The 13,536-nt window shown below is 52.8% G+C and overlaps 1 protein-coding gene across 3 annotated transcripts in view; it reads left to right on the forward strand.

Moving 5' to 3' along the window:
* Positions 1-13,536, forward strand: part of SLC29A1 (solute carrier family 29 member 1 (Augustine blood group)) — a 42,237-nt gene that overhangs the window by 26,859 nt on the left and 1,842 nt on the right. For 2 of the 3 annotated variants that reach the window (XM_077281942.1, XM_077281943.1), the window contains exons 2-12: positions 282-338; positions 448-529; positions 3,392-3,618; positions 3,694-3,833; positions 6,827-6,961; positions 7,317-7,414; positions 7,741-7,861; positions 7,961-8,028; positions 8,561-8,669; positions 8,908-8,993; positions 11,012-11,211. In XM_077281942.1, coding sequence (XP_077138057.1) covers positions 316-338; positions 448-529; positions 3,392-3,618; positions 3,694-3,833; positions 6,827-6,961; positions 7,317-7,414; positions 7,741-7,861; positions 7,961-8,028; positions 8,561-8,669; positions 8,908-8,993; positions 11,012-11,211 — 1,289 coding nt within the window. In that variant the 5' untranslated portion in view covers positions 282-315. The remainder of the gene's footprint in view (positions 1-281; positions 339-447; positions 530-3,391; positions 3,619-3,693; positions 3,834-6,826; positions 6,962-7,316; positions 7,415-7,740; positions 7,862-7,960; positions 8,029-8,560; positions 8,670-8,907; positions 8,994-11,011; positions 11,212-13,536) is intronic. The other variant, XM_077281944.1, reaches the window with a different exon arrangement.

Raw genomic sequence — 13,536 nt, forward strand, 5'->3', positions numbered from 1 at the left:
GTCTGGTGGGGGGATGAGGAGCAGGAGGATGACAGGGGTCTGGCTGGAATGGGAGAAGAACAAAGGGGTCTGGCTGTAGGAGGAGGACAGTGGGATTTGGCAGTGGTTTCCTCATGACTGCTGGGCTGTGTGCTCCTGGGTATTGGGGAGTCGGGAGGGACCGCCGTGTGCGGCTCTCGTGGTCCGTGCTGACGGCCAGCCGCTGTGGGGTCTGACACCAGGGCGGCCTCCACCCTCCCGCTTTTTGGGGCGGTCACTCATGCTTTCTGTGTAACTTACAGGCTTCACTTTCTGTAGCTCACGTCCTGCGAGACCATGATGGCGCCTCCTACAGACAGGTGAGAACATGTATGTACTGCTGCCCCCCGGGGATGAAACGTGTCCCGGGGGAGATTAGCCACACGCTCCTCTGTGGATTGTAGAGTAAATCGCGTCTCTCCCCCTCAGGTACAATGGCGTCTGGCTGATATTCTTCATGCTCGGCCTCGGCACCTTATTACCCTGGAATTTCTTCATGACCGCGACCATGGTGAGTAATAACCAGGGGCCCCAGACAGAGCACCAGCTCCAGGGCCAAACTTCTGCTCAACACCACATCTCCAGGGTCATATCATACGCCATAGTAATGTAACTGCCCCACCCACATATCTTCCCCAGCAGAATAGTGAGTGCAGCTCTGGGGTATAATACAGGAGGTAACTCAGGATCAGTAATGTAATGTATGTACACAGTGACTGCACCAGCAGAATAGTGAGTGCAGATCTGGAGTATAATGCAGGAGGTAACTCAGGATCAGTAATGTATGTACACAGTGACTGCACCAGCAGAATAGTGAGTGCAGCTCTGGGGTATAATACAGGATGTAACTCAGGATCAGTAATATAATGTATGTACACAGTGACTGCACCAGCAGAATAGTGAGTGCAGCTCTGAAGTATAATACAGGAGGTAACTCAGGATCAGTAATGTAATGTATGTACACAGTGACTGCACCAGCAGAATAGTGAGCGCAGCTCTGGGGTATAATACAGGATGTAACTCAGGATCAGTAATGTAATGTATGTACAAAGTGACTGCACCAGCAGAATAGTGAGTGGAGCTCTGGAGCATAATACAGGATGTAACTCAGGATCAGTAATGTAATGTATGTACACAGTGACTGCACCAGCAGAATAGTGAGTGCAGCTCTGGGGTATAATACAGGATGTAACTCTGGATCAGTAATGTAATGTATGTACACAGTGACTGCACCAGCAGAATAGTGAGTGCAGCTCTGGGGTATAATACAGGATGTAACTCAGGATCAGTAATGTAATGTATGTACACAGTGACTGCACCAGCAGACTAGTGAGTGCAGCTCTGGGGTATAATACAGGATGTAACTCAGGATCAGTAATGTACGTACACAGTGACTGCACCAGCAGAATAGTGAGTGCAGCTCTGGGGTATAATACAGGATGTAACTCAGGATCAGTAATGTACGTACACAGTGACTGCACCAGCAGAATAGTGAGTGCAGCTCTGGGGTATAATACAGGATGTAACTCAGGATCAGTAATGTACGTACACAGTGACTGCACCAGCAGAATAGTGAGTGCAGCTCTGGAGTATAATACAGGAGGTAACTCAGGATCAGTAATGTAATGTATGTACACAGTGACTGCACCAGCAGACTAGTGAGTGCAGCTCTGGGGTATAATACAGGATGTAACTCAGGATCAGTAATGTACGTACACAGTGACTGCACCAGCAGAATAGTGAGTGCAGCTCTGGAGTATAATACAGGAGGTAACTCAGGATCAGTAATGTACGTACACAGTGACTGCACCAGCAGAATAGTGAGTGCAGCTCTGGGGTATAATACAGGATGTAACTCAGGATCAGTAATGTATGTACACAGTGACTGCACCAGCAGAATAGTGAGTGCAGCTCTGGGGTATAATACAGGATGTAACTCAGGATCAGTAATGTATGTACACAGTGACTGCACCAGCAGACTAGTGAGTGCAGCTCTGGGGTATAATACAGGATGTAACTCAGGATCAGTAATGTACGTACACAGTGACTGCACCAGCAGAATAGTGAGTGCAGCTCTGGGGTATAATACAGGATGTAACTCAGGATCAGTAATGTAATGTATGTACACAGTGACTGCACCAGCAGAATAGTGAGTGCAGCTCTGGGGTATAATACAGGATGTAACTCAGGATCAGTAATGTACGTACACAGTGACTGCACCAGCAGAATAGTGAGTGCAGCTCTGGAGTATAATACAGGAGGTAACTCAGGATCAGTAATGTAATGTATGTACACAGTGACTGCACCAGCAGACTAGTGAGTGCAGCTCTGGGGTATAATACAGGATGTAACTCAGGATCAGTAATGTACGTACACAGTGACTGCACCAGCAGAATAGTGAGTGCAGCTCTGGGGTACAATACAGGATGTAACTCAGGATCAGTAATGTATGTACACGGTGACTGCACCAGCAGAATAGTGAGTGCAGCTCTGGAGTGTAATACAGGATGTAACTCAGGATCAGTAATGTAATGTATGTACACAGTGACTGCACCAGCAGAATAGTGAGTGCAGCTCTGGGGTATAATACAGGATGTAACTCAGGATCAGTAATGTATGTACACAGTGACTGTGTTGAGGGAGGATCTAAATTGATCATTCACGGTTGACTCAGTGATTTCCAAATTAATCTACAGGGCGTTGCCGGCAACTGAAAATGACCAGACGGAGACGTGTGCCTCTGTATGGGGGATCGAGCAGATCTCTGGCCCCCGTTTTATTGTGTATCGCTTTTCATAATCATAGAAATTATACTTTAACCAATCAGCATAAGAACACGCTCACAGTTCTTAACCTATAAGAATGCAGGAAAAACTTAACTCATGAGAATACAGAAAAACCGGAAACTACATATATGGTCATATCTTCTTGGCATAGAAATCACATACTAACAGGTGTCTCAGTCTTGTATAGCGATACACCCCCGAATCTATTATCTGGCTCGAGTCAGAAGACTCAAGGTCTTTATACCAATTATGAACCATAGCCTAGTTGAATAGCAGGCTTGTGAACAACAAGATAAAGTTACTTCATGGCAGCTGTAACCTTTTACCTAATTAAATAACAGAATTTATCTTTAAGCAACAAGAAAATGGAGTCAAAAACACAAAATGGAGAACCTTTCTTAATTTGTCCCTTCACAACTGCAGCAGCAGAATAGTGAGTGCAGCTCTGGAATACAATACAGCTATAAGGTGCTCCTGTTTCATGTGGCCCAGGGCCCTCTCCCTGCCTGTATTGCTTAGCTGAGGCGGGGTGTACCCTCGCCCTACTGGTCAGTTATGGTATAGTAGCAGAGTGTTGTCCTCTTCAGTATTTCACCAGTCGTCTGGCGGAGCCCACCAGTGACAGATCGACCCCAGTTGAGAGCGATGGCGATGACTCTGCCCCATTCAATGTCTCGCTGGGTAATGACACCGGGATGAGAGTTCTGGGGCCGCCGGTGACCCAACTGCAGAGCAAGTTCAATAATGTGATGACACTCTGCGCCATGTTACCTCTGCTCATCTTCACCTGCCTGAACTCCATCCTGCACCGCCGGTGAGTGGGGGATACAGGAGTATAACAACTGGGGCCGCGCCGCTTCCCCACTGACCGCTGCTCTCTTCTGGCCAGAATCTCTCAGAACATTCGTATCGCTGGCAGCCTGGCCGCCATCTTCCTTGTCTTCCTGCTGACTGCCATATTTGTGAAGATCGAGTTCTCACCGATCACTTTCTTCACCCTAACTATGATCAAGATCGTCTTCATCAACTGTGAGTGATGGGGGGAACGGGAGGCCGGAGGGGGGGAGAGGAGGGGGGGGAGAGATGGAGGAAGGGAGCTGTAGGTGGGGGAGAGAAGCTGGGGGCTGTAGGTGGGGGAGCGGAGGTGGGGGAGAGAAGCTGGGGGCTGTAGGTGGGGGAAGGGATGTTGAGAGGAGTGGAGGTGAGTGAGGGGAGGTGGGGAAAAGGAGGAGCCAGAGGTGGGGGAGGGGAAGAGGAGGGGAGCTGGAGGATGTAGGGGGGGGAACAGGGGAAGGGGAGGAGAACAAGCAACCAGATGTGGTGAGGAGGAGGGGTTGAGACCAGGGATTGTCCCGCCAAACGCCCGCTCTCCCTTTAACGTGGGCGTAACGCTACTCAGACGACACACGGTGAGGGTAACACAGTATGGCAATTCTTTATTGAGCCACAAAACAGGGAGATAACACATAGAGCAGTCCCTGCAAATACATCAAGATGGTGCACATTACAGAGACTCGCCCTTCCTCTGACTCGCCGGTATAATGGCAGCTGTTACTTTCGAGCTTCCAGGGCCGACTACCCCACCCGTGGCACACACATAGAGAGGAGGTAACGACAAGCATAGGAAGATGACAGTCCATTCAGGTGCAAGGCTAGGTGACCGGAGGGTCACAACCTGGTTTCTCCGAACATCTCCATGGAGGCCGGCGACTGGTGGGTCCCAGTTAGAGTTAAGCGAATTTGTTTGGTTTCCCTCTTATTCGGCAAGCTATAGTACTTACCGAATAAGCTGCAGAGGGAAACCTGATACCTGGAGCGTGCCAGCTGATCGGCGCTGTAGCTGCATGTGTCAGGCTGTGTGACAGTTAACACATGCATGGAGAGCCTGTTTGTTGCCGAATAACAGGGAACCCAAACAAATTCGCTCAACTCTAGTGTCAATCCTTGTTTTCTCCAAACGTATCCGTGGTTCAGCGATGGTAAATTGAGCAGATCTGTATTCTTCCAACCGGGGCTGAGGTTGCTTAGGTGGTTTCCTGTAGAATGATAGATCCATGTCCCTCGTGATGGAGCCATGATGTATTGGCAGCAGTCCTGTAGGGTCCCCTGGATGTTTAGATGTCTTGGCAGAATGTCTGGCTGTCTCCCTGAACACAGGCAGATTCACCTTTTTATAGGTCACAACATCTCATTCAGTCTTTCCACCACAGGCTTGGGGGAAGGTAACATAGTAACATAGTTAGTAAGGCCGAAAAAAGACATTTGTCCGTCCAGTTCAGCCTATATTCCTATATTCCATCATAATAAATCCCCAGATCTACGTCCTTCTACAGAACCTAATAATTGTATGATACAATATTGTTCTGCTCCAGGAAGACATCCAGGCCTCTCTTGAACCCCTCGACTGAGTTCGCCATCACCACCTCCTCAGGCAAGCAATTCCAGATTCTCACTGCCCTAACAGTAAAGAATCCTCTTCTATTTTGGTGGAAAAACCTTCTCTCCTCCAGACGCAAAGAATGCCCCCTTGTGCCCGTCACCTTCCTTGGTATAAACAGATCCTCAGCGAGATATTTGTATTGTCCCCTTATATACTTATACATGGTTATTAGATCGCCCCTCAGTCGTCTTTTTTCTAGACTAAATAATCCTAATTTCGCTAATCTATCTGGGTATTGTAGTTCTCCCATCTCCTTTATTAATTTTGTTGCCCTCCTTTGTACTCTCTCTAGTTCCATTATATCCTTCCTGAGAACCGGTGTCCAAAACTGGACACAGTACTCCATGTGCGGTCTAACTAGGGATTTGTACAGAGGCAGTATAATGCTCTCATCATGTGTATCCAGACCTCTTTTAATGCACCCCATGATCCTGGGGTGCATTAAAAGAGGTCTGGATACACATGATGAGAGCATTATACTGCCTCTGTACAAATCCCTAGTTAGACCGCACATGGAGTACTGTGTCCAGTTTTGGGCACCGGTGCTCAGGAAGGATATAATGGAAGAAGGCCATCCCTCACTGCTGGAGTGTGCAAGCAACATGCATAAATTGTCCTTCATATTGCAGAGCACCAATATGTCATCAACATATTAACAACATTCAAACATTGTGCCTTTGTTTCCCAAAGATAGTAGAACAATACTAGGACAGATACAATAGGTAAGGGTCAGAGGTGGGGGAGTGGAGTTGTGAAGAGGGAAGCCAGCAACCAGAGGTGGGGAAGAGAGTTGTGGGTGGGGGAGGGGAGTTGTGGGGACAGGAAGGGGCAGATGGAGGTGGGGGAGGAATGTTGTGGGGAGCAGGCGGACAGAGGTGGGGGAGGGGAGTTGTGGGGAGAGGATGGAGGTGGGGGATGGGAGTTGCGGGGAGAGGATGGGGGAGGGGAGTTGCGGGGAGAGGACGGAGGTGAGGAGGCGAGTTTCGGGGAGGGGACGGAGGTGAGGAGGGAAGTTGCGGGGAGAGGACGGAGGCGAGGAGGGGAGTTGCTGGGAGAGGACTGAGGTGAGGAGGGGAGTTGTGGGGAGAGGACGGAGGGGAGTTGTGGGGAGAGGATGGAGGGGAGTTGCCTGGAGAGGATGGAGGGGAGTTGGGAAAGAGGAGAGAGGAAGGAGGGGAGTTGTTGGGAGAGGACGGAGGGTAGTTGCTGGGAGAGGACGGAGGGGAGTTGTGGGGAGAGGACAGAGGTGAGGAGGGGAATTGCAGGGAGAGGACGGAGGTGAGGAGGGGAGTTGCGGGGAGAGGACGGAGGGGAGGAGGGGAGTTGCGGGGAGAGGACGGAGGGGAGGAGGGGAGTTGCGGGGAGAGGACGGAGGGGAGTTGCGGGGAGAGGACGGAGGGGAGTTGCGGGGAGAGGACGGAGCGGAGGAGGGGAGTTTCGGGGAGAGGACGGAGGTGAGGAGGGGAGATGACGGAGGTGAGGAGGGGAGTTGCGGGGAGAGGATGGAGGCGAGTTGCGGGGAGAGGACGGAGGTGGGGGAGGGGGCCGGTGTCCGTCATTGATCTCTCGGGTCTCTCCACAGCGTTCGGCGCTCTGCTCCAGGGCAGTCTCTTTGGATTGGCTGCTCTCTTCCCAGCAAGTTACACAGCTCCGATAATGAGCGGTCAGGGTCTGGCAGGAACCTTCGCTGCGTTCTCCATGATCTGTGCATTGGCCAGTAAGTATGGACCACTGATCATCTGTAAGAAGTAAATCGGCCCCCCATGTAATCCCTCCATGTGGTGTTATAATAATCCGCTCCTCCCCCGTTATAATCCCTCCACTGGGGTGTTATAATAATTTTCCCTCTGTATAATCCCTCCACGGGGTGTTATAATAATCCTCCCCCCCCCGGTATAATCCCTCCACGAGGTGTTATAATAATCCCCTCTTCCCCCGGTATAATCCCTCCACGGGGTGTTATAATAATCCTCCCCTGGTATAATCCCTCTGCGGGGTGTTATAATAATCCTCCCCCCAGTATAATCCCTCTGCGAGGCAGTGCTATAATACGGTGTACTCCGTTCCCGCAGGTGGCTCGGCGCTGGAGGACAGTGCGTTCGGATACTTTATCACGGCCTGCGCTGTCATCCTCCTCGCTCTCCTCTCCTACTTGGCGCTCAATAAACTGGTGAGTGTTGGGGGCTTTATATCATCCTGGAGATTTTAGGGTGAAACTGGACCCCGTCCTGATCACAGCTGATGACCTCGTTACAATATCGCAGTGCAGATGCTTTACACTGCAGCACATCTGTCACATGACTCTAATGTGCTCCCAGCATCCTCTGCTCCATCAACACTGAGGTTAGGAAGAGTTCTTGGCCTTCATTATTGTCACTGACAACAAGTAGAGGTCTTGTAACTGGTTTATTAGAAAAGTCCCACATGTGGATGGAAATCGGGGTCCTACATCTACGGGGGTCCCCGGTCAGATACTCACATCACACATCATTGCAGGAGTTCTACCAGTTTTACACGGTGGAGAATCTGAGGAGCGCCGCCATAAGCAACGCCAATGATGTGGAGCTGAAGAAGGACCTGTTGCAGGCGGGTGAGGAGAGTCCGCAGGCGGGCATAGGTGGGGTTAATGTGCAGGGGTGGGGGAGTTGCACTAGTCTGTGACGTGGGAGGAGTAGTTTTCTGTCCCAGGGATATATAATGTTCTTGCCCCCATCAGGTGACCACAGGACAGAGTCCGGGGTCAGGACGAGCGAGAAACAGTCTATCATCGGGATCCTGAAGAAGGTGAGTTTTGGCCCCGGCCCTTCCTGGCCCTCAGGCCCTGTCCTGTCTCCCGTCCCGTCTCCCTTCCCGTCCCGTCTCCCTTCCCGTCCCGTCTCCCTTCCCGTCCCGTCTCCCTTCCCGTCCCGTCTCCCTTCCCGTCCCGTCTCCCTTCCCGTCCCGTCTCCCTTCCCGTCCCGTCTCCCTTCCCGTCCCGTCTCCCTTCCCGTCCCGTCTCCCTTCCCGTCCCGTCTCCCTTCCCGTCCCGTCTCCCTTCCCGTCCCGTCTCCCTTCCCGTCCCGTCTCCCTTCCCGTCCCGTCTCCCTTCCCGTCCCGTCTCCCTTCCCGTCCCGTCTCCCTTCCCGTCCCGTCTCCCTTCCCGTCCCGTCTCCCTTCCCGTCCCGTCTCCCTTCCCGTCCCGTCTCCCTTCCCGTCCCGTCTCCCTTCCCGTCCCGTCTCCCTTCCCGTCCCGTCTCCCTTCCCGTCCCGTCTCCCTTCCCGTCCCGTCTCCCTTCCCGTCCCGTCTCCCAACATAACGGCCTGTGTCCGGCTCTAGATCTGGGTGCTGGCGCTCTCCATCTGCCTCGTCTTCACCGTCACCATCAGCATCTTCCCATCCGTCACCGCAGATGTCAAGTCCACCATTGCAGGCGACTCGGAGTGGGGTGAGCACAAAGGGGGCAAATTACCCACAGTTCCTCCTCTTGTTTTGAGACTGAGGGAGGGGCTAGAGATGGGTGGGACGTGCTATTGTAATCTGTTATCACCTATCTCTATACAATATAGAGGGGTTTGAGCGCTCCATGATCATGTGAGCTGTGTAGTGTAAGACCCTCAACCAGCAGTAGCAGAGAGGTTGGGATCCCTGATAATCCCCCAGTGACCCCGTTATGCTGTTCACAGGGAAATACTTCATCCCGGTGTCGTGTTTTCTGCTCTTCAACCTTTTCGATTGGGCCGGACGAAGCCTGACCACCCTCGTCATGTGGGTGAGTATGAGGGAGGAGCGATGCTCTGCAGAGAGGTCAGTGGTGTAATAATCTGCAGGATCTATCACTGTGTATCTGTCAGGAGGTGGAGGAGCGATGCTCTGCAGAGAGGTCAGTGGTGTAATAATCTGCAGGATATATCACTATGTATCTGTCAGGAGGTGGAGGAGCGATGCTCTGCAGAGAGGTCAGTGGTGTAATAATCTGCAGGATATATCACTGTGTATCTGTCAGGAGGTGGAGGAGCGATGCTCTGCAGAGAGGTCAGTGGTGTAATAATCTGCAGGATAGATCACTATGTATCTGTCAGGAGGTGGAGGAGCGATGCTCTGCAGAGAGGTCAGTGGTGTAATAATCTGCAGGATATATCACTATGTATCTGTCAGGAGGTGGAGGAGCGATGCTCTGCAGAGAGGTCAGTGGTGTAATAATCTGCAGGAGATATCACTGTGTATCTGTCAGGAGGTGGAGGAGCGATGCTCTGCAGAGAGGTCAGTGGTGTAATAATCTGCAGGATATATCACTATGTATCTGTCAGGAGGTGGAGGAGCGATGCTCCTCAGAGAGGTCAGTGGTGTAATAATCTGCAGGATATATCACTATGTATCTGTCAGGAGGTGGAGGAGCGATGCTCTGCAGAGAGGTCAGGGGTGTAATAATCTGCAGGATATATCACTATGTATCTGTCAGGAGGTGGAGGAGCGATGCTCTGCAGAGAGGTCAGTGGTGTAATAATCTGCAGGATATATCACTATGTATCTGTCAGGAGGTGGAGGAGCGATGCTCTGCAGAGGACAGTGGTGTAATAATCTGCAGGATATATCACTGTATCAGGAGGTGGAGGAGCGATGCTCTGCAGAGGTCAGCGATGTAATAATCTGCAGGATATATCACTATGTATCTGTCAGGAGGTGGAGGAGCGATGCTCTGCAGAGGTCAGTGGTGTAATAATCTGCAGGATATTTCACTATGTATCTATCAGGAGGTGAGGAGCGATGCTCTGCAGAGAGGTCAGTGGTGTAATAATCTGCAGGATATATCACTGTGTATCTGTCAGGAGGTGGAGGAGCGATGCTCTGCAGACAGGTCAGTGGTGTAATAATCTGCAGGATATATCACTATGTATCTGTCAGGAGGTGGAGGAGCGATGCTCTGCAGAGAGGTCAGTGGTGTAATAATCTGCAGGATATATCACTATCTGTCAGGAGGTGGAGGAGCGATGCTCTGCAGAGGTCAGCGGTGTAATAATCTGCAGGATATATCACTATGTATCTGTCAGGAGGTGGAGGAGCGATGCTCTGCAGAGAGGTCAGTGGTGTAATAATCTGCAGGATATAGCACTATGTATCTGTCAGGAGGTGGAGGAGCGATGCTCTGCAGAGAGGTCAGTGGTGTAATAATCTGCAGGATATATCACTATCTGTCAGGAGGTGGAGGAGCGATGCTCTGCAGAGGTCAGCGGTGTAATAATCTGCAGGATATATCACTATGTATCTGTCAGGAGGTGGAGGAGCGATGCTCTGCAGAGAGGTCAGTGGTGTAATAATCTGCAGGATATATCACTATGTATCTGTCAGGAGGTGGAGGAGCGATGCTCTGCAGACAGGTCAGTGGTGTAATAATCCGCAGGATATATCACTATGTATCTGTCAGGAGGTGGAGGAGCGATGCTCTGCAGAGGTCAGTGGTGTAATAATCTGCAGGATATATCACTGTATCTGTCAGGAGGTGGAGGAGCGATGCTCTGCAGAGAGGTCAGTGGTGTAATAGTCTGCAGGATATATCACTATGTATCTGTCAGGAGGTGAGGAGCGATGCTCTGCAGAGAGGTCAGTGGTGTAATAATCTGCAGGATATATCACTGTTCGTGATGAGGAGGAGCGATGCTCTGCATCGGTCAGTATTGTAATCTGAAGGATCCAGCACCCTGTTATAAGGTTGAATACTCTGCAGATGTTGTGTGTGTTGCTACCCTCTGCTGGTGGCTCAGTGTAGTGACGGCCTCTCTGTCCCCGCAGCCCAGTAAGGACAGTAAGCTGCTGCCCGTCCTGGTGGCCGTCCGCCTGGTCTTCCTGCCACTCTTTATGCTGTGTAACGTGAGGCCTCGCAGTTATGTGCCAGACCTGCTGAAGCACGATGCCTGGTACATCTGTATCATGGTGCTGTTCGCCTTGTCCAACGGCTACCTGGCCAGTCTCTGCATGTGCTTCGGCCCCAAGTAAGTTCAGCTGCCTCCCAAATCTGCCACGCTGTGCCCTCATACGTGGCGGAGGGAGGCGCTCTCTGTCCTAATTCTCTGGGGGTGGCAGTGGGGTGGTGCTCTCTGTCCTCATTTTCTGGGGGTGGCAGTGAGGGGCGCTCTCTGTCCTAATTCTCAAAGGGTGGCAGTGGGGTGGCGCTCTCTATCCTCATTCCCTGGGGGTGGCAGTGGGGAGGCGCTCTCTATCCTCATTCCCTGGGGGTGGCAGTGGGGAGGCGCTCTCTGTCCTCATTTTCTGGGGGTGGCAGTGGGGGGCTCTCTTAATTCTCTGAGGGTGGCAGTGGGGAGGCGCTCTCTGTCCTCATTCCCTGGGGGTGGCAGTGGGGTGGTGCTCTCTGTCCTCATTCTCTGGGGGTGGCAGTGGGGTGGTGCTTTCTGTCCTCATTTTCTAGGGGTGGCAGTGGGGAGGTACTCTCTGTCCTCATTTTCTGGGGGTGGCAGTGGGGAGGTGCTCTCTGTCCTAATTCTCTGGGGGTGGCAGAGGGGTGGCGCTCTGTCCTCATTCTCTGGGGGTGGCAGTGGGGTGGCGCTCTCTGTCCTCATTTTCTAGGTGTGGCAGTGGGGAAGGTTCTCTCTGTCCTCATTCTCTGGGGGTGGCAGTGGGGAGGCGCTCTCTGTCCTCATTCTCTGGGGGTGGCAGTGGGGAGGTGCTCTCTGTCCTCATTTTCTGGGGGTGGCAGTGGGGAAGGTTCTCTCTGTCCTCATTCTCTGGGGGTGGCAGTGGGGAGGCGCTCTCTGTCCTCATTCTCTGGGGGTGGCAGTGGGGAGGTGCTCTCTGTCCTCATTTTCTGGGGGTGGCAGTGGGGAGGTGCTCTCTGTCCTCATTCTCTGGGGGTGGCAGTGGGGGGCGGTCTCTGTCCTAATTCTTTGGGGGTGGCAGTGGGGTGGTGCTCTGTCCTCATTCTCTGGGGGTGGCAGTGGGGAGGTGCTCTCTGTCCTCATTTTCTAGGTGTGGCAGTGGGGAAGGTGCTCTCTGTCCTCATTCTCTGGGGGTGGCACTGGGGGGTGCTCTCTGTCCTCATTTTCTAGGGGTGGCAGTGGGGAAGGCGCTCTGTCCTCATTCTCTTGGGTTGGCAGTGGGGGGCGCTCTCTGTTCTCATTTTCTGGGGGTGGCTGTGGGGAAGGCGCTCTCTGTCCTCATTCTCTGGGGGTGGCAGTGGGGGGCGTTCTCTATTCTCATTTTCTGGGGGTGGCAGTGGGTGCTGTGTCCTCATTTTCTGGGGGTGGCAGTGGGTTGGCGCTCTCTGTCCTCATTCTCTGGGGGTGGCGGTGGGGGGCGCTCTATAATTTTCTGGGGGTGGCGCACTCTGTCCTCATTCTCTGGGGGTGGCAGTGGGTGCTCTGTCCTCATTCTCTGGGGGTGGCAGTGGGGAAGGCGCTCTCCTTCCTCATTCTTTGGGGGTGGCTGTGGGGAAGGCGCTCTCCATCCTCATTCTCTAGGGGTGGCAGTGGGGAGGTGCTCTCTGTCCTCATTGTCTAGGGGTGGCAGTGGGGAGGTGCTCTCTGTCCTCATTGTCTGGGGGTGGCAGTGGGGGGCGCTCTCTATCCTCATTCTCTGGGGTGGCAGTGGGGAGGTGCTCTCTGTCATTTTCTAGGGGTGGCAGTGGGGTGATGCTCTCTGTCCTCATTTTCTGGGGGTGGCAGTGGGGAGGCGCTCTGTCCTCATTTTCTGGGGGTGGCAGTGGGTGCTCTGTCCTCATTCTCTGGGGGTGGCAGTGGGGAAGGCCCTCTCTATCCTCATTCTCTGGGGGTGGCAGTGGGGGGCGCTCTCTATCCTCATTCTCTGGGGGTGGCAGTGGGGTTGAGCTCTCTGTCCTCATTTTCTGGGGGTGGCAGTGGGGAGGCGCTCTGTCCTCATTTTCTGGGGGTGGCAGTGGGTGCTCTGTCCTCATTCTCTGGGGGTGGCAGTGGGGAAGGCCCTCTCTATCCTCATTCTCTGGGGGTGGCAGTGGGGGGCGCTCTCTATCCTCATTCTCTGGGGGTGGCAGTGGGGTTGAGCTCTCTGTCCTTATTTTATGGGGGTGGCAGTGGGGAGGCTCTCTGTCCTCATTCTCTGGGGGTGGCAGTGGGGAAGGTTCTCTCTGTCCTCATTCTCTGGGGGTGGCAGTGGGGAAGGTTCTCTCTGTCCTCATTCTCTGGGGGTGGCAGTGGGGAGGTGCTCTCTGTCCTCATTCTCTGGGGGTGGCAGTGGGGGGCGTTCTCTATTCTCATTTTCTGGGAGTGGCAGTGGGTGCTCTGTCCTCATTTTCTGGGGGAGGCAGTGGGTTGGCGCTCTTTGTCCTC

Source organism: Ranitomeya variabilis, chromosome 2 (genome assembly GCF_051348905.1).
Source record: "Ranitomeya variabilis isolate aRanVar5 chromosome 2, aRanVar5.hap1, whole genome shotgun sequence".
In the NCBI taxonomy this organism is placed as follows: domain Eukaryota; kingdom Metazoa; phylum Chordata; class Amphibia; order Anura; family Dendrobatidae; genus Ranitomeya; species Ranitomeya variabilis.